General features: G+C 39.9%; 1 protein-coding gene across 6 annotated transcripts in view; it reads right to left on the bottom strand.

The window, feature by feature from the left end:
* Positions 1-22,427, bottom strand: part of cnsta (consortin, connexin sorting protein a) — a 106,994-nt gene that overhangs the window by 26,431 nt on the left and 58,136 nt on the right. For all 6 annotated transcript variants that reach the window (XM_070889205.1, XM_070889206.1, XM_070889204.1 and 3 more), the window contains 5 exons: positions 20,682-20,712; positions 17,811-17,897; positions 15,351-15,462; positions 7,915-7,936; positions 4,357-4,453 (listed from right to left, as the gene is read on the bottom strand). In XM_070889205.1, the coding sequence (XP_070745306.1) occupies positions 4,357-4,453; positions 7,915-7,936; positions 15,351-15,462; positions 17,811-17,897; positions 20,682-20,712 (349 nt within the window). The remainder of the gene's footprint in view (positions 1-4,356; positions 4,454-7,914; positions 7,937-15,350; positions 15,463-17,810; positions 17,898-20,681; positions 20,713-22,427) is intronic.

The raw sequence follows: 22,427 nt of genomic DNA, 5'->3' as shown, positions 1-22,427 counted from the left end.
TGGCAACTATCACTTTCCGTCCTCTTCTAATTTCCCCACTTCTATTTTCAACAAAAGCTACTTAAAACCTTGCAACCCCATGTGAGACAGGGTAATCTACAAATTATTTAATGGAAATAAAAGGAACATTAAAAGACACAATATGAAGGGGGAAAGTGAAAAATAACATTGTTCTAGTAATGCATTACAATAATAAAGCTAATCCTGATATTTAACTAGCTTTATTTCCATGATACTGGGCTTTGTTTCAGTGCTAGGAGTTGAAAACTGGCCCAGGGAATCCTGCAATTTCTCTGGCCCTACCTAAAAAGTAAACATTTTTACTGGTATTGCCCCAATCTTTCATATTACAATTAGTTTAATTACTGATACATTAGAATAGTGATCCAGAAATGTTCGTCATACACCTTCAAAGAATCACTGACCTCTGTGCAAATCATTCGAGTCACATGTGAATGTAAAGAAATGCTTTCCTTTTAGGTTACTGATTTTACTGAATAGTTAAATTGATCACTCCTGACCTGATGTTTTGCTAATAGATGGCTGACCGGCAAAGGTTACTAAACTAAGTAGTTGAAAGTGAAACCAAACAAGGAAAGTGACATCTGATTCATCAAACGAGAAACTCTAAACACAACTGAAGATTTGATAAACAAATCCTAATCTATTTAGTATCAAAATACAAATTAACTTTAAAATAAAACAGACTTAACTCACTATCCTTCAGTTTGCATGTTTTATACTAAAGAAGCTGATTTTAAAAAAATACTATTTCAGGCTCATGTGTGCACTTTGTAGAAAATCAAAATAATAGCTCATAGGATTAAAGGGATGGTGGCAGTGTGGATACAAAATTGGCTAAGGGTCTGAAAGCAGAGAGAGTAGTGGTGAACAGTTGTTTTTCAGACTTGAGGGAAGTATACAGTGATGTTCCCCTGGGGGTCTGTATTTGGACCTGCTCTTGTTGATATATATTAATGACCAGGATTTGGGTATACAGTGCATAATTTCAAAGTTTGTAGAGGACACAAAACTCAGAAATGCAGTAAACAATGAAGAGAATAGTAACAGACTTCAGCAGGACATAGAAGTGGTGAAATGGGTAGACACACAGCAGATGTGTCTTCAGCAGATTTAAAGAATGAACTTTCATCAACTAGAGGGGACAGGACTGAAAACAAATTAAGGCTTTTTGGTCATGATGATACAATTTCAAGACTACTTCTTTCCCTTAGGTCATGATTAACTCTCTAAATGGCGATAGTGAAGGAAAGGAAGAAAGAGAGAAATGTAGTCAACTGTATAGGAACTTTTCCCTGACAAAAGGAGATTTGTTTATGAGCACCAGCATTTCAAGAGGTGATATAAACGTCAGCTCTGTATTGTTACTTGAAATGAACAGATGGGCTTGTGGACAACCCCGTTTCAGAAAATGGAGGAAATTCCTTCCATGCTCAGACTTTTTCCTTTTTCTCTGGTCCGCCAAGTAGGACGACACCCAGCTGAGCAGGTTTGGAAATGTCCTTCTTGCATGAAGGTGGTGGCAATAAAATGAACCCGCTTTTCTTGCAACTTGAGCAACAGTTCAGAATATCTTGTGTAGTGCATAAAAGGCTGATATAACTTTTGATATTCGAGTATTGAGACAAAAATGTGTATGATAATAAAAGTCAGAATTAGGAATATGTTTTAAAACAAGGACATATCCTATTGCAATAAAAAGATACTTAACTACGAGTTTGTAAACTAAGAAAAATGTTCAAAATTTTAAATATTAAAGTAATATGTCAAACATTCAAATGAAAAAATTCAGGTGTGTAATTAATCATCCTGAAATAATATAAAGGAGGCCATAGGGCCAGATAAATTCTTGTATATCCTAAAAGGAGAAAGGAGATCATATCGGACCAGCATCTCATTTCCAGCACATCTTCCATTTGTCTTCTGCGACTGAGCAAATAACACCGACAAACAGCAACTCATTGATTTTTTTTTTAGGAAAGGTGATGGGGTCACTGGCATCAAGTTACAATCGATATTTCACATCTGCTTCATATAAATTACGATAGAATACTTTAACTAATGCAAGCGAGCACCTTCGCAAGCCGAGAAATATGGTACATAACCAACATGATTCCTTATTGAGAGATTCTTGATAAATACATAATGATTTAGCAACACTGCAAAAAAAAAATACTGGATAAAAAACATTGAATAAAATGTAACATGACTTTTTACATCGCCTCCTACTTTGGGCAAAAGCATGACTCATCAAGTCACAAAATGTGAATAAAAATTGACGAATCCCATAGGATTCAGTAACAGATGATCTCATAGGTAGCACAGCCATTCCAGATTATTTTAATGAGTGGATTTGTAAATAAAGTGCAAATCATGTATGATGGTAATGCTTTATGGTATCTAAATTTGTTGGAATCAACACACAGCTAAACCAATGGAGAGCTTTTCTTATTATTTATATGTTTGGAAGTATTTTATAAGTCAGTACTTTCTATTCTATTTACACATTATTATACACTCTGCAGCAGATGGCTCATACAGCAATGGAAAAACAAAATCTAGGAATTTCACTGAAATAAAATTATTAGCAAGAATAAGGCCAATGGACAACTTTGTGGAAATCGTTTAAAGAGCCGTAGAATATGCGCATACAGGGTTGTAAACTTACATGCAAGCTAAAAGGGCCAAATTCTGGAATATAAATTAAGGCACAAAATAGGCGTTCCCTTTTTTTCTGATGGTACCTGGTTTTAAAAGAGCAGCTAAAAAGTACAATTTGTTATGTAGGAGTAGTGCAGTGAAGAGCATGATTTACCGACATGCAGCACCAGAGTCGGGGGAACAGATTCAAAATCCTTCCCCTCCCCCTGCTACTTCACTAAGTTCCTAATCCCAGCAACTCTGCTCCAAGACAGCACAGAACAGCAGCCAATCGTCCTTCACGATGACAGGGGAAAACAGTTCCGGTAGTGTTCTTCTACATCTGTCAGTAATATCCTTACAGTGGCACTGGTGAAGGCTAATCACAGCTTGCCCACCATGGCTTATTCATTACCACCAATTATTATCTGTCCAATATCCTTTAGCCCACCCTCCCCGGCCCAAAAAATATATTTCATGTAAATGCCAGACCTTTGAGCATAAATCTTTTTCTTTGGGATTATTTTTCTCCAGCACACTAGTCTTTCCATGTCATGCACCATATGATAATTGAGGGCAAACACACATGCAGCAATACTGCACTTTAGCAGGCAACCAGAGATGTACAAGAATAGTGACTCATCTGTATTCCCTTCCTGTGTAGAACATTGTAATTAATCTTTCCACTATATTTAGATAGCAGAATGTGATAACCAATTCTGATTATCTCTCTCAAGGCATATGACATACACATTTAGACACTTCTCCATGTTAAAACAATGGTTTCTGATATATAACACAATAATCGTATTCAAACACTGGAAATACCACGACGTTACATCACACATCCGGAGGTCTTGAAAGGTGCTATATAAATGCAAGTCTTTCTTTCATTGCTCCTGCACGAGGCATGGAAACGGCATCTTTAACACAACCTTGAATGCCTCCCAAAGATTACAGTATAGTGTTGATTGTAATATAACAGGAATTTGGAGTATCCTTGCGCAATTTTCTTGACTTATTAAAAATCCAACTCGGCAACATTAATTTCTCACTAAACGGTACTTAGACGGAATCTTGCCCATCAGCCATTTTAGAGCAGTATGTAAGGAAGCTCAGCAAGACCACAGGCAAGTGAAGTAAGCTAACTGAGCATTAAAAAAATTGAGCTAGGATTTTTAACTCTGCACGTTAAAAATATACAGTACCAGAGTTGAACACCATTAACAAAGCTTCTGGGTTATACTTCTGCTTGAACTCTCTCAGTAGCCTTTGAATAGCACAGAACTTATGATTTTTGTTAAGTATGTAACTGATAGTTTACAACAATAACGAAGTTGCAGTCACACAGGTGGTTAGAATAGGGGGCAGAAATTTGAAAGATTTAAATCTATTCAATGAAACTGCCTGTCCTCAATGACAAAGTATTAAGACTTCGTCATGCTTATTGTGATTATAATTATCTACTGTTAAGGTCCAATGCAACACGTGTTAATAATGGACAACTCTCAATATTCACTGTTTTCTACGAATTGTAAGTATAGGGCATTGAAAACAAGTGTAGTTAAGACAATTTGCTTACTGCCCATATTCAGATAACAAAGGAGTGTTTCTATGATCTGGTCACAGCCTTCAGTTCTTCACTGAAAAGGTAATTTAAGCAAACATGAAAAGTTTCAATCATTCCATACTTACTTGAGTTGTACTCTGCAGTAATTTTCTTGCAAGCATCTCCTCCCTTTGAAGTGAGATAACATTCATTTTTGTAGAAGCGCTCAGCTAATACAGAAATCTGAAACATTAAGGAATACTTAGGCTTGCAGAAGAAATCATCATATTAATTTCCTATTAGTGTTTCTCAACTTTGTCACCCCAACAACCAGGTCTGTGTGGTCACTGATACAAAGACTGCAATATAGTTGTTTGAAGCATCAGTTTCCAGATGGCAAACACCTCACTCTGCAAAAATTCAGGACAATGCCTTTTTGATTGTGAACCTCATTGGGGTAAATAGGGGCTGATGGTGTCATTTTAGGCAGTCAATTCAACAGGTTTTGAGATACAGTTGCAGCCAGTACAGCAGCTGCTCTACCTGCACCAACAATGCAAATCTTTCAATTGTTTTTTGTTTCTCTGCACACATGGACAATCATTACCATGCTCAAGTATCCAAATCAAGCAACTGAAAGGTCAGCATATGGGTAGACCTGCTAGTTGCCTGATTTTGTTCCTTACCAAAAGGACATAAAAGACTTGCATTTCTATAGCATCTTTCACGCCCTCAGGACGTTCCATAGTGCTTTACAGCCAATTAAGTATTTTTTAAAGTTTAGTCACTATTGTAATGTAGGAAACGCAGCCGACTGCACACATAGAAACATAGAAAATAGGTGCAGGAGTAGGCCACTCGGCCCTTCGAGCCTGCACCACCATTCAATAAGATCATGGCTGATCATTCACCTTAGTACCCCTTTCCTGCTTTCTCTCTATACCCCTTGATCCCTTTAGCCGTAAGGGCCATATCGAACTCCCTCTTAAATATATCCAATGAACCGGCATCAACAACTCTCTGCGGAATTCCACAGGTTCACCATTCTCTGGATGAAGAAGTTTCTCCTCATCTCAGTCCTAAATGGCTTACCCCTTATCCTTAGACTGTGTTCCCTGGTTCTGGACTTCCCCAACATCTGCAACCTTCTTCCTGCATCTAACCTGTCCAGTCCCATCAGAATTTTATGTTTCTATGAGATCCCCTCTCATCCTTCTAAATTCCAGTGAATAAAGGCCCAATCGATCCAGTCTCTCCTCATATGTCAGTCCAGCCATCCCGGGAATCAGTCTGGTGAACCTTCGCTGCACTCCCTCAATAGCAAGAACGTCCTTCCTCAGCAAGGTCTCACAAACAGCAATGTGATAATGACCAGATAACATTTTTTGAGTGCTATTGCTTGAGGGATAAATATTGGCCAGGGCACCTGGGATAACTCCCCTGCTCTTCTTTGAAATATTGCCAGGGGATCTTTTACACCCACCTGAGAGAGAATGGAGCCTCGGTTTAACGTCTCATCCAAAAGACCGCACCTACAAAAGTGCAGTGCTCACTCAGCACTGCGCTGGAGTGTCAGCCTAGATTATTGTGCTTGATGCTCTGGAGTGGGACTTGAACCCACAACCTTCTGACTCTGAGGCTTGAGTGTTGCCCATGGAGCCACAGCTAACACACTTAGATGTCTGGAGAGCTTAGGTGCAGTATTCCCAGGGGTACTGCCAAAAGGCAGTGGTTGTTGGGTCAATCAAATTTTGAAGACTGTGATTGATTGATTTTTGTTAGGCAAGGGTATCAAGGGATATGGAGCAATGGTAAATCGAGTTGAGCTGCACATCAGCCATGATCTAATAGAACAGGGTGGAGGGGCTGAATGACCTACTCCTGATCCTATATTGCTAAATGCACTCAACAATTCACAGTATCCAGACTTCCAAAACCAGGACTGCACACAACAATTTGTATTACATTAGAGCTGTATTATAGGTTTAATGCCAACACTTCAACTTGTTCCATTGATGATGTTTACATTAGTCAAAACTATGAAATAGACCAGGAGCAACTAATCAATCTCGACTGTATTCAGGTCAAAATCTTGAGATTTCTCAAAACCGAGCCCAATAATGTTCACTGAATAAACTAAAGATTATATAGCATCATGTGACAGTGCATTCAAAGTATATTTCCTCCCAAACGATGAAAAGATGGAGTCTAACACCTTCTGTATTCCTACAGTACCCTTCACATGCAGCCAGATGATTCAAAGCATTTTACAAGGTGGTGGACAAACGGACACCAGAATGCGAAGGATAAGGAACAGAATGTGGGGGGGGGGGGGGGCGGAAAGGGAGCAAAAGTTAAGAGTCTTAGGGAGGCTTTTGAAAGCAGGGAAGGAGGTGCAAAGTGGAGGTGTATGGGGAGAGAGGTACAGAAAGCAGGAGCACGATGGAAAATGGAACAGCAGGAAAAAGGTGGAGTGTGCACACAGGGATATATGGCTGAAAAAATTGCTGAGGTTAAACGGGACAAGGCCATGGAAGATTTGAAGTTGAGGACAATGTGGAAATTCCCATTTATAATTCATAAAAACTGCAGCCTTCATATTATTTAAGATAAGTCAATAGATGACATGCTCTGTCTTATGATCCTGCAGCCACCAGACAAAGATTGTGGATGTGCAGCTAAATGCTGCGACGAGGTCAGTCAGGGTCACTCAAGTCCACTCCCAAACGGAGTGGCTCCCGGTGCTGTCCCACACTGCCCCGCCTACCATTCGCCGTGACACCTCCGTGTTCAAGATGGAAAAAATCATGAGGAACACTGACTTTGCCATTCACAAATACTTCTAAAAACCACCATGAAAATCGCACCAGCCATTCTGGGAAACAGCAGCCAATATTCAAGCAGCTAGCTATAGACCCATTATCCAGATGGATGGGATGCATGCAACGTAAAGAACCAGCACCTCATCTCTAACCCAACAGCAGAGGCCCCTGGCTTTGACCTCCCTTGAAGACAGCGCACAATGTCCAACTGAATCCGCACAGTTCATGGATGAAGTGGAAGATGAGCGACGACCCGAAGTGCAACTGTGACCAGACCGAGGAACACATCACATTAACCTGCCCACTACGATGTCTTGCGGGAGGCACCTAATTTCTCCACTCAGCACCTCAGGAAGCCAAACTAGACATCCCATTATAAGCTTTTCCAGTCATACGAAACAATACATGACAGTAATTGGCTTTAAATTAACAGATCTCAACAAAACAAAAAAATATGCACTCATCTACGATACTCTGTTTCAAGTCTCCACTGCCTCAGAATTAATGAGAACATCCTTGCAGAGGGATATTTATATCTCTAACATATCCTTTAAGAAAAAGATAAACTCATTCCTACCAAACAACAAAAACTGAACAGGACAAAAACCACTACATGTTAGCTTGAAGTATTAGATGTCATTGAACCATTATGCTAGCAAAAAGTGATTCAAGTAGCCAACCTACAAAAAACTAAAATGCTGTTGCATAAGTTCCAAAGTTGTGTGTAGTGCATCAGAGTGCACTCTCCACTTGTCTGACATAGGCCTACTCCTGGTTTTCTGCTCCACTATCGATGGCTATTCCTTTTCTCATGCCTTCTGTACCTCTCTCCCCATACTCCTCCACTTTGTAATAACCATATTTTTTCAAAATAATTCTTACCTTATCTACTGGGAAATTTGGCCTGAAAGAACAAATGAAAAACTCCATTAACATTGATTAACAGTTAATTTCACAAGCAAAAGTTGATTGAATAAAAGTACGTTTAACCTGGCATCTGCATTTTAATATTGGATCTTTGTCAGCATTTTTCAAAGCAATCGTTTTCCTAGTATGATGCAGGTTACAGAAACACAGGTCATATTTATTATTGTGCAACTCAACAGAAGTGCTCCAATTAATGCATGTACTGTGCTGGTGACACATAAATTGGCACTGACTACAGTACTTCTGGCAACAAGTTTTATTACAAACAATTATTTGGATATAGGCCAGGCAGATGTGGTGTTGAAATTTGTGGACGGTACCAAAATAGGAGATACAGTAAATTCTTTAGAATACCGAGGGAAGCTTCAATGGGATTGTGAGAAGATGGGGGGATAGGCTAAAATGTAGCAGATGGAATTCAATGTCAGTGTGAGACGATTCATTTTGGTAGTAATTATACTCTGCATGGCAGTAGGCTCAGTGCAGTGGACAAGCAGAGGGATTTGGGGGTGCAGATCCACAGGACATTAAAGGCAGCATCTCGGGTTGATAAGGCCATTAAAAATGCAAATAGAATTCTGGGTGTTATCACGAGATATAAAACATAAAAGTCAAGAAGCAATGATCAGCCTATACAAAATCCTAGATGGAATACTATGTGGAGTATTGGGCTCCACATTATGGGAAGGATATTAAGACTGGAGGGAACAACACAGGTATCAGGAAATACAAGCACGAAGACAGACTTGGAAAATTGGGTCTTTTTTTCATTAGACAGCACAGATTACATGGAGATATGGTACGAATGTTTAAAATCATGGAAGGATGGAACAGAGTACAGAGAAACAGACTGGTTCATAGAAACTTAGAAAATAGGTGCAGGAGGCAGCCATTTGGTCCTTCGAGCCTGCACCACCATTCAATATCATGGCTGATCATGTATTTCAGTACCCCATTCCTGCTTTCTCTCCATGCCCCTTGATCCCTTTAGCCGCGAGGGCCACATCTAACTCCCTTTTGAATATAGCTAACGAACTGGCCCCAACAACTTTCTGTGGTGGAGAATTCCACAGGTTAACAATTCTCCGAGTGAAAAAGTTTCTCATCTCGATCCTAAATGGCTTACCCCTTATCCTTAGACTGTGACTCCTGGTCCTGGACTTCCCCAACATTGGGAACATTCTTCCTGCATCTAACCTGTCCAATCCTGTCAGAATTTTATGTTTCTATGAGAACCCCTCTAATTCTTCTAAATTTCACTGAATACAAGCCTAGTCGATCCAGTTTTTCTTCATATGTCAGCCCTGTCATCCCAGGAATCAGTCTGGTGAACCTTCACTGCACTCCATCAATCCTTCCTCAGATTAGGAGACCAAAACTGTACACAATATTCAAGGTGTGGCCTTACCAAGGCCCTGTACAACTGTAGTAAGACCTCCCTGCTCCTATATTCGAATCCTCTCGCTATGAACGCCAACATGCCATTTGCCTTCTTCGCTGCCTGCTGCACCTGTTTGCAAACCTCCAATGACTGATGTACCATGACACCCAGGTCTCATTGCACCTCCCTCTTTACCAATCTGTCATTATTCAGATAATAATCAGCCCTCCTGTTTTTACCACCAAAGTGGATAACCTCACATTTATCCACATTATACTGCATCTGCCATACATTTGCCCACTCACCTCACCTGTCCAAGTCACCCTGCACCCTCTTAGCGTCCCCCTCACAGCTCACACTGCCACCCAGCTTAGTGTCATCTGCAAACTTGGCGATATTACATTCAATTCTGTCGTCTAAATCATTAATGTATATTGTAAATAGTCTAGGTGTCTAAAACGAGGGGTCATAGATAAGGGATCAAATGCAAGCAATTTAAAACAGAAGACAGGAGAAATTTCTTACACAGACAGTTGAGAGGCTGTGGAATTCACTTTGAGGGCTCCTTGTTGAGGCAGAAACTATGTTATCAAGATTAGACTGATGGGTGGATGAAACATAAGGGGATGAAGGGATATTGGAACAGGGGAAGCAAGTATGATTAAGACTATTTGCTCACATTTACAAGTTTTATTACTGACAATGAAATCAACATAATATGTTAAGCATCACAGCTTCCAGTTCACAAACTGCAAACATCCATAGTGATAAAGCTGCACAAGACCAACAATGTTATCTTAAGTATCTACTCAAAATACAACTTTCCCCCTCTTTCTTACATGTCTGAATTATCCCTTGCATGCATTTAACCTGCCTTTGGATTTGTATCTTGGAAATACTTCTTTCACTTCAACTATCTACGCTGTTATTTCAATTTATATCTCAATTAAATGGGCTCTTCTCACTCTATCCTTTGTTATTGCACTTTTCTTGCTCTGCTCATTTGTTTTCCATTCTTCTTTTTATCGCTTGTTATTCATGCTTCTTTATGCATGTTTTTAATTTTCATTTTTGTCCTTCTCTACATTGCTTCTAAACCTTATGCTGACTCATCCTGTCAGTTCTGTGAAAGCCAAGGCAACAGATGGAAGAAGTGCACTGAAGTGAACCTAAGGAACATAAAGCAACCAATATATTGGCTGGTGAAAGGAGTGATTAGTGGTCAAGCCCCAGACTGCTGTAGGCTATTAGTAAATATCTAGCTCATATCTATTTAAAGCCCACCAATCAAGTACAAAAACAAGACAATGATGTCAACATTATTTAATATTTGGGCCATACCTATTTTTATGGCTGACCAGCAAACAGCCTCAAACTTAAAAATAAATGTTTTTATTAGTCGTTAAAAAGTATGGGATATTACAAGAATAGCTTGAAATTAACAGTTTCAGTCTCAATGCTCTAATTATAACATAAGAAACAGGAGCAGGGGTAGGCCATATAGCCCCTCGAGCCTGCTCCGCCATTTAACACGATCATGGACTCAGGTCCCATTCCCTGCCTGCTCCCCATAACGCTTTATTCCCTTATCGGTTAAGAAATGTATTCAGCTTCCACAGCTCTCTGAGGCATGGAATTCCAGATTTACAACCCTCAGAAGAAATTCCTCCTCATCTCAGTTTTAAATGGGCCGCCCCTTATTTTAAGATTATGCCCCCTAGTTCTAGTCTCCCCTATCAGTGGGAACATCCTCTCTGCATCCACCTCATTAAGCTCCTTCATAATCTTATACGTTTCGATAAGATCACCACTCATTCTTCTGAATTCCAATGAGTAGAGGCCCAACCTACTCAACCTTTCCTCATAAGCCAACTCCCTCATCTCCAGAATCAACCTAGTGAACCTTCTCTGAACTGCCGCCAAATCAAGTATATCCTTTCTTAAATATGGAAACCAAAACTGCACGCAGTATTCCAGGTGTGGCCTCACCACTACCCTGTATAACTGTAGCAAGACTTCCCTGCTTTTATACTCCATCCCCTTTGCAATAAAGGCCAAGATTCCATTGGCCTTCCTGATCACTAGCTGTACCTGCATTCTAAGCTTTTGTGTTTCATGCACCAGGACCCCCAGGTCCCGCTGTACTGCGGCACTTTGCAATTTTTCTCCCTTTAAATAATAACTTGCTCTTCGATTTTTTTCTGTCAAAGTGCATGACCTCACACTTTCCAACATTTACTCAACCTGCCAAATTTTTGCCCACTCACTTAGCCTGTCTATGTCCTTTTGCAGGTTTTCCTCCCATCTTTGTATCGTCAGCAAACTTGGCTATGTTACACTTGGTCCTTTCTTCGAAGTCGTTAATAGTTGGGATCCCAGCACCGATCCCTGTGGTACCCCACTAGTTACTGATTGCCAACCCGAGAATGAACCATTTATCCCGACTCTCTGTTTTCTGTTCTTTAGCCAATCCTCTATCCATGCTAATATATTACCTCCAACCCCGTGAACTTTTATCTTGTGCAGTAACCTTTTATGTGGCACCTTGTCAAATGCCTTCTGGAAGTCCAAATACACCACATCCACTGGTTTCCCTTTATCCACCCTATTCGTTACATCCTCAAAGAATGCCAGCAAATTTGTCAAACATGACTTCCCCTTCATAAATCCATGCTGACTCTGCCTGATTGAATTATGTTTTTCCAAATGTCCTGCTACTGATACGGCAGCGATCAGTGATTGGCGCGTGGGCAGGTGTAACAGCAGCGACAAGATTGGGGCGAAGGAGCTGTGAGAGACTGTGGAGGGATGTGATCGATCCCCAGGGGAGTCGTGAGTTCGGGGGCCAGGGGCCCAGGGGCAGTACGGGCCAGCTCACACTGTGATATGCACGCACTGGGTCCATGCAGCAGAGCAGGTCTCCAGTTGTCTTGGATAATCCTTGCCAATGGACCAAGACCTAGTTAAAAAAATCCACACACAGGCATCTTCCATACTTGAGGATGTAGTTCGGGTTCTTCTTTCGAAACACCTGAACTCATCCTTTTTTTTGACGTGGAAGCAGGTCAGCCTCGTTTCGAGGGACTGCCTATGCTACTGATTCTTAAATAATGGACTCCAACATTTTCCCAACCACAGATGTTAGGCTAACTGGTCTATAGTTTCCTGCTTTTTGTCTGCCTCCTTTTTTTAAAAAGGGACGTTATATTTGCAGTTTTCCAATCTGCTGGGACCTCCCCAGAATCCAGGGAATTTTGGTAAATTACAACCAATGCATTCACTATCCCTGCCGCTATCTTCTCTGAAGACCTCAGGATGCAAGCCATCAGGTCCAGGGGATTTATCCACCTTTAGTCCTATTATCTTACTGAGTACCACCTCCTTAGTGATTGTGATTGTGTTAAATTCCTCTCCCCCTATAGCCCCTTGACTATCCACTGCTGGGATATTGTGTCTCCTCTACCATAAAGACTGATACAATATTTGTTCAGAGTTTCTGCAATTTCCATGTTCCCCATTACTAATTCCCCGGTCTCATCCTCTAAGGGACCAACATTTACTTTAGCCACTCTTCCTTTTCTATACCGAAAGAAACTCTTACTATCTGTTTTTATATTTCGTGCTAGTTTACTTTCATAGTCTATCTTCCCTTAATTTTTTTTTAAGTCATTCATTGCTGGCTTTTAAAAGCTTCCCAATCTTCTGTCCTCCCAGTAGTTTTGGCCACTTTGTAGGCCCTTGTTTTTAGATTGGATACCATCCTTTATTTCTTTAGTTAGCCACAGATGGCTATCTTTTCTTTTACACGCTTTCCTCCTCACTGGAATATATTTTTCTTGAGTTATGAAATATCTCCTTAAACGTACGCCACTGTTCATCAACCATCCTACACTTTAATCTATTTTCCCAGTCCACTTTAGTCAACTCTGCCTTCATACCTTTGTAGTCTCCTTTATTTAAGCTTAGTACGCTGGTTTGAGATCCAACTTTCTCGTCCTTCATCTGAATTTGAAATTCAACCATGCTATGATCACTCATTCCAAGGGGATCCTTTACTAGGAGATTGTTTATTAATCCTGTCTCATCACACAGGACCAGATCTAAGATAGCCTGCCCCCTGGTTAGTTCCGTTCCATACTGCTCAAGGAACCCGTCCCTTATGCACTCTATGAACTCCTCCTCAAGGCTACCCTGACCAATTTGATTTGTCCAATCAATATGGAGGTTAAAATCACCCATGATTTTTGCTGCTCCCTTTTTACAAGCCCTCACTATTTATTGGTTTATACTCCAACCAACAGAGTTGCTACTGTTAAGGGGCCTGTAGACTATACACATTAGTGGCTTTTTCTCCTTATTATTCCTTATCTCTACTCAAACTGTTTCAACATCCTAATCATTTGAGCCAATATAGTTTCTCACAATTGCAGTGAATCCATCCTTTAACAACAGAGCATAAGCCCATCTCCTTTTCCTTTCTGTCTGTCCTTCCGAATTGTCAAGTACCCCTGAATGTTTAGTTCCCAGTCTTGGTCACCTTGCAACCACATCTCTATTAAGGCTACCAGATCATATCCATTTGTAACTATTTGTGCCAACAGCTCATCTAATTTGTTACAAATGCTGCATGCATTCGGATAAAGAGCTTTTAAATGTCCTTACTTACCATTTTCTCCTGCTATGGCCCCAGTTTCTGATGCACTCATGCTTATAGATTCTGTCCCTTCCTGTCAGGCTCTGGTTTTCATTTCCCCCAATGCTACCCTGCTCTATTGCCTTCACCTTGTTCTTTGAGCTTTTAGGTTTCTGCTCACCTGAACCCTCCCCCACCCCCACTAATTAGTTTAAAGCTCCCTCTGCAACCCTAGTTATTCGGTTCACCAGGACCCTATCCCCAGCACGTCCCAAATAGAGGAGTCCGTCCTGACAGAACAGCTCCCTCTTAGCCCAGTACTGGTGCCAGTGGCCTAGGAACCAAAACCCATTTCTTCCACACCAGTCTTTGAGCCACGAGTTTAGCTCTCTGATCTTATTTAACCCTATGTAAATTTGCTCGTGGCTCGGGTAGTAATCCAGAGATTATTACCTTTGTGGTTCTGCTTTTTAATTTGGCCCCTAAATCAAGCTTTACAAGGAATATTTTTGTCTACTTCTGTACATTGCTTGAATATTAGTAAAAGGGAGAGTTCAGTGGGCAAAGGAATTGGTACAGATCAGTCACTGAATCCTTCAAAAGTACATAATTAATTTAGCACACTGTAATTCAGCTCAAGAATTTAAGGCTACAATGCAAGACTTCCCACAGATCGTACCAGAGCAGTAAATTTAAAGGAACATTGCCAAGTTAATGGCTAAACATTGCAACCAATCTCCAGATCACAGACCACCAATGAGCAATTAATAGCAGCAATAGCAAAATAAAGTTAAAATGCTGCAAATATGCAATAGATTCACAAGCATCTGAAGAGAGAAAAGTGCTCTAGCTAAAATGTTTACTTATCTTTTATTTTTAATGACAATGCTGGATTAATTTCCAGTGTATTTTTTATTTCAGATTACCAGCAATGCTTATTTGTATCAATATTTTAAAAAAATACAAGTATTTTATTTTCCTCATCAATGTTGGAGTTGCAATATTGCTGAAAGGGTCATAAAAGGGAGTATGTGCGACAGGAACAAGACTTCAAAGATCAGTTTTGCCAAGAGGTAATAAGTCATCACTCAGCATATATCACAGACCTGCCTCTTACAGAGGACTTGGTTCGCATTACAATTTTGCTGCAGTTGAATCAATGCAGTAGTTAGGACTATTTGACATTCGGATCAGATTTAAGGATAGGAATCATAATCATGGCTGAAAGACTTCCCTTAGTTGGGCTTTATGCATAACATCACAATCCCGAGTTAACTGTTTAAGGCCATGCCATTTTCCAGAAATAGGCAACAGTGAAAGTTACAAAACTGCATTAACTGTACATGTGGTGATAATATAATCAAATAGTCAACTTACCTACAGTGTGATGAACACAGTTCTGTAAGCTTTACTATTTTGTCATTATCTAAAGCTTTAACAGACCTTCCTTCTGAAGTTTCCCTCGTCTTTGCTGCCTTCTGTTTCACTTCTGCAAGACAAAAAAAGTCAGCCGTACAGTAGCATTTCCCAATAAAATTAATGTTTCAAAGCCTTTGCTATCAAAGTCATCCATATGGATTTTACAGGAATATGATGAAGTGGGAATCAAATTCATCAGCCATCCAGTCAAAACAGATCTTGCTCTGGTGGCACTTGGATCTCATCCCTCATTATTACAGCAGTTCGATTTTGTTGAACATGTGGATCAAATGAGTACTTTTTTGTACTACATTCCAGAAGACATGCACACTTGTCTCGCAATGATTTTTAAGTTATTGGTTCTCTCATGTTCAATTGTTTCTCACCATCTTCTCTCACCTTTCTAAATGGTACGCAATTTCCTGTCAACAGCAATTCACTGTTTGACATCAATTTAAGGGACAAAAGAGAGTCATGATAATAGAAAATGCAAGTTGACAGTCATCAGCAAGAAAGTTGAGCTGTCACCATGTACTGCTTGTATAAAGTCTCACATGAAAATCAGAAAACAAATAGTTGGGTTTATCCCACTGCAGACACTGGGGGTCACTAGAATCAAATACCCAAGTTATAATGTGCTTTTTACAAACCAGAGGCCATGACTTCCTGCATAATCCAGTCAGAGTCAAACCATCCCAAATTGCACTCGATTTTGGATAAACCAGAAGAAAGGAAACCCTGTAGCTTTGCTGTCCTTCAGCAAAATTCTTAATTCAGGAGTGCATACCCATTGATACATTACATAATATTCCCCAACAATTACTTCCATTCATATAGCACTGCTCACATACCTAAACAAGTCTCAAAGCACTTAGCACTGAAAAGAGAAAAAGTGAGAAATATATGAAGCAAGCATGGGTGTAGCTTTCCGAGGAACATCAAAACTCTGTAGGAAAATAATTGATTTTTTTGCTGCTTACTGCCTTGTCTGTGTAAGGACAAAATTATCAAATTGCATCTGGAAGCCCTGATTAATAATACCTTAAAATAGTGCAGTTCTATCCAGAACCTCTAAATATTACAATTCTATTAAAGCCAACACAATTTGGTGAGTAATTTCCAACTTCAGAATTATGTCATCCATATAGATGCTGATATTTTTAAGCGCTCATTGCATATTTTGACACAGAATTACAAACAGGTCATTCGGCCCAAGTGGTCCAAGCCAATGTTTATGCTACACACGAGCCTCCTCCAACCATTCTTTGTCTAACCTTATTAACATAGCCTTCTATTCCTTTCTCCCTCATGTGTTTATTTAGCATCCCCTTAAATGCATCTATGCTAATCATCGCAACTACTTTTTGTGGTAGCGAGTTCTACATTTCAAACACATTCTCGGTAGAAGGGTTTCTCCTGAATTCCCTATTGGATTTATTGGTGACTATCTTAAATTACAGCCCCTAGTTTTGGTCTCCCCTCAGGTGGAAACATCTCCTCGATGTCTACCCTATCAAACCCTTTCATAAAGACCTCTTTCAGATCACCTCTCAGCCTTTTCTTTTTTGAAAGAGAAAAAAGCCTCAGTCTGTTCAATCTTTCCTGACAGGTATAACCTCTAGGTTCTGGTATCATCTTTAGAAATCGTTTTGCACCTTTTCTCGTGCCTCGATATTCCTTTTATAAGATGGTAACCAGAATTGTGTACAGTACTCTTAAGTGTGGTCGAACGAAGGTTCTATACAAGTGAAACATAATCTCTATTATTTCATAGAATCATACAATGATACAGCACAGGTGGCCATTTGGCCTATTGAGGCTATGCCAGCTTTTCGAAAGAGCTATCTAATTAGTCCCACTCCCCTGCTCTTTCCCCATAGCCCAGCAAATTTTTCTTGCAGTTGCTCTTTTGGAGTACACCTCAACATAGTTATCCACTTAAATTAGTCCGAGTGACAGCATCGAACCGAATACATCCGTGCTAACAGTTTTCAGGTCAAAACTGGAGAGGAGTCTATTACACACAGGTACAATTTTCCAGAAACACACACACTGCATTATTTGAACATTTTTACTCTTCCCTCCCACCTCAGTTCATAAAAAGTAAAATGGTTACTTGTTGCTTCCGCGACATTACTACCAGTTTTTACAGTGGAGAAGACAAGAAACTCTACCCAAAATTCAATTGGGGTAACATTACTAAAATCTCAATAAAAGAATATAAGGCTTAAAAAAATTAAACTGTAAATGTAAAAAAAAATAGTTGCTGTGTCTTAACCTAACTTAAGTCCAAATTTAAAAATGCTGAACCTTCATTGAATTGTAGCTGACAGATTTTTGTACCAGAAACATTAAAGAATATTCAAACCACACAGTTCTTTAATGATGGTGTTCATCGTGGATATATTCCATACATACCCCAGTGCTCCTGAATAGCAGCAAGATTCGCCAGCAGTTTTTGATGATACAGCTTTTCCAACTGAATAAACTGTATTGCTTTCTCATCTAGGTTCAGCGTAAAGGAAGATCACTTATTGCTCATGCATCAAACCAACTGCAAAATGTTGCTAACGCAAAGAGTCAAGTTAATAGTAGAGTACGTACATAGAACAAAATCCACCTAATATGACGAATTCCAAAATGTTAACACAAATACTTTAATTTTTTTCAGGGATTTCAAAGTAGGATCACAAACAGTATTTATGTCCTGATGCAACAGCAAATGTCAAGTACAATTATGTAGCAATATTAGGAAAGAGAATTTAGACATTACACCTGGATCAACTAGGTGTTCTGAAGCACCAAATCTAGCCTTCAATGCAAAATAAATCATTTTTCCACACACAAGCTCAACAGAATGTGAAATGCTTTACCACAACTAGCTATTGAGGCCAGGATATAATTTTTAAAGGATATTGCCAAGCATCTGGAGAAGAATATGAATGAATGCAGAAAAAGGAGAATAGATAACTCCAGATAAAGAGCTGGGAATAGCAGACGGATGTGGCCTGAACAGTTGTAACGTCAGTGATTCTTTTAATACCAAGCCATTCATTGTCTCAATGAAAACTGCTGCTGTGAAGTCAAGAGAATCTCTGGCAGAAACTTGATTTCTAAAGCTCAACTGGGAATTTTCAGAAGTAGTCGAAAGGGGCATGATGGGGTCAATGCAAGATCCCAAAGATGACATGATAGCGAGTGACCAAGCAACAGCAAATATACTAAATTAACTCCTTTTTTTTAATATTCAGACACTATGGGTAGTCTCCTCAGTAATTAAGTTTAATTTCATGGGGGAAACAGAGGAAGTATGAAAAACAGATAGAAATGTACAGACCAAGCAAGTTAAAGGAAGACTAGGGACCAAGCCCAGATAGACTTCAATCATCTGGGTGGGTGCCAGCTCTTCAACTGAAGAAATGGCAAGCAAAATTGGTCATGTCCTTGCCATTATCTTCAGGAAATCATTAGAAATGGAAGCATCACATACAGATTTAAAAGTAGTTAAGCTAATACCAATCTCAACAAAAAAAGGCACAAGGCTGACCAACAAAATAATATGCTGATGAGCTGAACCTCCATTGCAGGTAAAGTATTAAAATGTAACCTGAGAGAAGTATTAAAGACACACCAGCTAGTTATTAAATGGTAAGAGTGAAAATCAGTATGGATTTATGCCTGACCAATTTACTGGAGTTCCTAAAGCAAATGATGGACCTGGTGGACAATGAAAATTCTATGGATGGGGGGTGTATTTAGATTTCAGCAAACCTTTTGACACCGTGCTATATAAGTGGTAATAAGGTTACATGGCAAGGGTATCGCCAGCTATGTACCACAAGTGCTGGAGACAAGGCTGATTAGTGTATGCAAATGATTCAGAACTGAAGGCAGAACATTTTGTAGCTGATACAAAATTAGTGGTAGTAAGCAAGTAGCAATTCTTCAATCAATAGGGAAGAAGCAACCCAAATACAAAAGGGTTGGGGATAGATTGCTACGTGAGCCAATTAATGGTAAATGGTATTTCATGTGGACAAATGCAAGACAATGTGACTGCAAGGCAATTTCCTACATTACAACTGTGACGACACTTGAAAAAGTAATTGGTCGGAAAGCACTTTGGGATGTCGGGAAAGGCACTATATAAATGCAAGTATTTATTTATTTTAGTAAAGGAAAACAACAGTACAATTGTAAATTAAGGGTTCTAGGTTAGAGGGTGCAACATAAGAAACATATTTCCTAAATTAAGATCATATTCATTCCGAGATCACCCAACTTTGCCAAGACTCCAGCCACAAGTGCCAGGCAATGACCATCTCCCACAAGAGAGAGTCTAACCACCACCCCATGACATTCAACAGCATTACCATCGTGAAATCCCTCATCAACATCCTGGGAGTCACCATTGACCAGAAACCTAACTGGACCAGCCACATAAATACTGTGGCTACAAGAGCAGGTCAGAAGCTGGGTATTTTCTGCGGCGCATGACTCACCTGACCCCTCAAAAGCTTTCCACCATCTCCAAGGCACAAGTCAGAAATGTGATGGAATAGGCTCCACTTGCCTGGATGAGTGCAGCTCCAACAACACTCAAGAAGCTCGACACCATCCAGGATAAAGCAGCCCACTTGATTGGCACCCCATCCACCACATTCAACAGTCACTCCCCCAACCATTGGCAGATCATGTCTGCAGTGTGTACCATCTACAAGATGCACTGCAACAACTCACCAAGGCTTCTTTGACAGCACCTCCTAAACCCGTGACCTCTACCAGGACAAGGGCAGTAGGCACATGGGAACACCATCACCTCCACGTTCCCCTCCAAGTCATACACCATCCGGACTTGGAAGTTTATTCAAGAGGGAGTTAGATATGGCCCTTGCGGCTAAAGGGATCAAGGGGAATGGAGAGAAAGCAGGAATGGGGTACTGAAGGAATGATCAGCCATGATCTTATTGAATAGTGGTGCAGGCTCGAAGGGTCAGATGGCCTATTGCTGCACCTATTTTCTATGTTTCTATTACTGTTCCCTCATCGTCGCTGAGCCAAATTCCTGGAACTCCCTACCTAACAGCACAGTGAGAGTACCTTCACCACACAAACTGCAGCAGTTCAAGGTGGGGGCTCAGCACCACTTTCTTGAGGGCAATTCAGGGATGGGCAATAAATGCTGATCTTTCCAGCAATGCCCAAATCTCATGAATGAAGAAAAAAAAAGAACAGACTTAATTTGCAAGAGTTTAAAAATATTCTTATAGTAGAAACATGAAAGGATACATTCTTCTTCATCAGAATAGATTTCTGCGATCTGAAAATGAGAAAAGAATCGATGATGCCAAATCAGACGGCCACATTTACTGTGCTGTAGTTAGCCTGTAACTATAGATAGTTGTAGGATAGAACACAAAATGCAACCAGATTACATAAAGTTACGCTATGAATTTGTTTTGATGCCACATCACAGCACTATTATTAAATACTGCGGAGAATTAAAAGGATTAAATAGATTGAAACTTTACAACAGATACGCATCTAAAAAAAAAATCAAACACTCAAATCTGAGGAGAATTGGTCTGTTTATTGATTTTTACTATCTACTATTAGTCAGTTCTTACTCAGTGATTAACAAGTCAGTTAATTTATCACAAATAGTGCAGCATATAATTAATAAAATCGAAATGCTATTTATTGGTGCAGCTAGTGCAAAGAATTTCAGATAATCATACTTCATCATTATTCCTTACTGAGAAGGTTACCAATTTCATCATTCTAACATTGAAACTTCTGCCCAGCTAGCTGAATAATTGCAAATTTACTCAAATATCAGTACAAACTTGGTGGGTTGTGTGAAAAATCAACTATGAAAATAAGCAGACTGCACTCCATTTCTTCGTACCCTGATGCACCCCTTATACCTAGACTATATGTGCAGAAGACCTTTGTAAATATGTTGGAAGCAGAAAAGGTTATTCATCCCATCCTCTTTATTCAATCATCCAGGTTCCATTACAGAACCTAGTCTGATCAGGTTTAATTTGACAGCTATTAAAAATCCACATCTTTACTTTATGCTGAATCAAGAGATGCTTTCTACGCTTGCTTAACAGCAACAATAGCAGAGATGGGTGTCAACATTGGCCAAAAACCAGGAGACAAACTAAAAGTTAATTTAATCCTTTCTGTGCTGCTGCCAAAAAAATGAGCAAATATATTTGCTGTTACTTGTTGAGGCTTGGCTAACTGGTTAATGAATTTTTATTAAAGGTCTAGTAATTTCCTCTGGGAGAAATATAAAACAACCAGGTAGGAGTTACTACCATTCTCTCAGTTGGCATTATTTCAATGATTGCTCAGCTAAACTCTTGGGCAGAGATCTGCAATTTGTATTTTGCTACAATGATTACACTAACTGGCTCAGTGTTGCCTTTAGTGAGAAGGGTCTATCCAGAACAGCAAGCTCCACCAGAGACTAAGCACCCACCCCAACAACTTGGTAACTGTTTACAACACTATGCTTCATAGAATGGTTACAGCACAGGAGATGACCATTCGGCCCGTCGAGCCCGTGCCAGCTCTCTGCAAGAGCACTTCAGCTCGTCCCACGCACCCGCCCTTTCCCTTTAGCCCAATTTTTCCCCTTATTTTCCAATTCCCTTTTGAAAGCCACGACTGAATCTGCCTCCACCATCCTTTCAGGCAGTGCATTCTAGATCCTAACCACTCGCTGCGTAAAACTGTTTTTCCTCATGTCGCCTTTGGTTCTTCTGCCAATCACCTTAAATGTGTCCTCTGGTTCTTGACCAATGGGAACAGTTTCTCTCTATCTACTCTGTCTAGACCCCTCATGATTTTGAATACCTCTATCAAATCTCCTCTCAACCTTCTCTGCTCGAAGGAGAACAACCTTTAACAGCAATGCTGTTATTGTAAAGAGAACTGTCCACGATTAACTTATTTACATCCTCTATTCACTGGATGCTGGAACATTCATTTCCCACTAATGTTACACTGAAAATAGTCAAT

Source organism: Pristiophorus japonicus, chromosome 9, assembly GCF_044704955.1.
Source record: "Pristiophorus japonicus isolate sPriJap1 chromosome 9, sPriJap1.hap1, whole genome shotgun sequence".
NCBI classification, from domain to species: domain Eukaryota; kingdom Metazoa; phylum Chordata; class Chondrichthyes; family Pristiophoridae; genus Pristiophorus; species Pristiophorus japonicus.
Note: the sequence above shows the minus strand (reverse complement) of the source record. Positions and strands in the feature narration are given on the sequence as shown.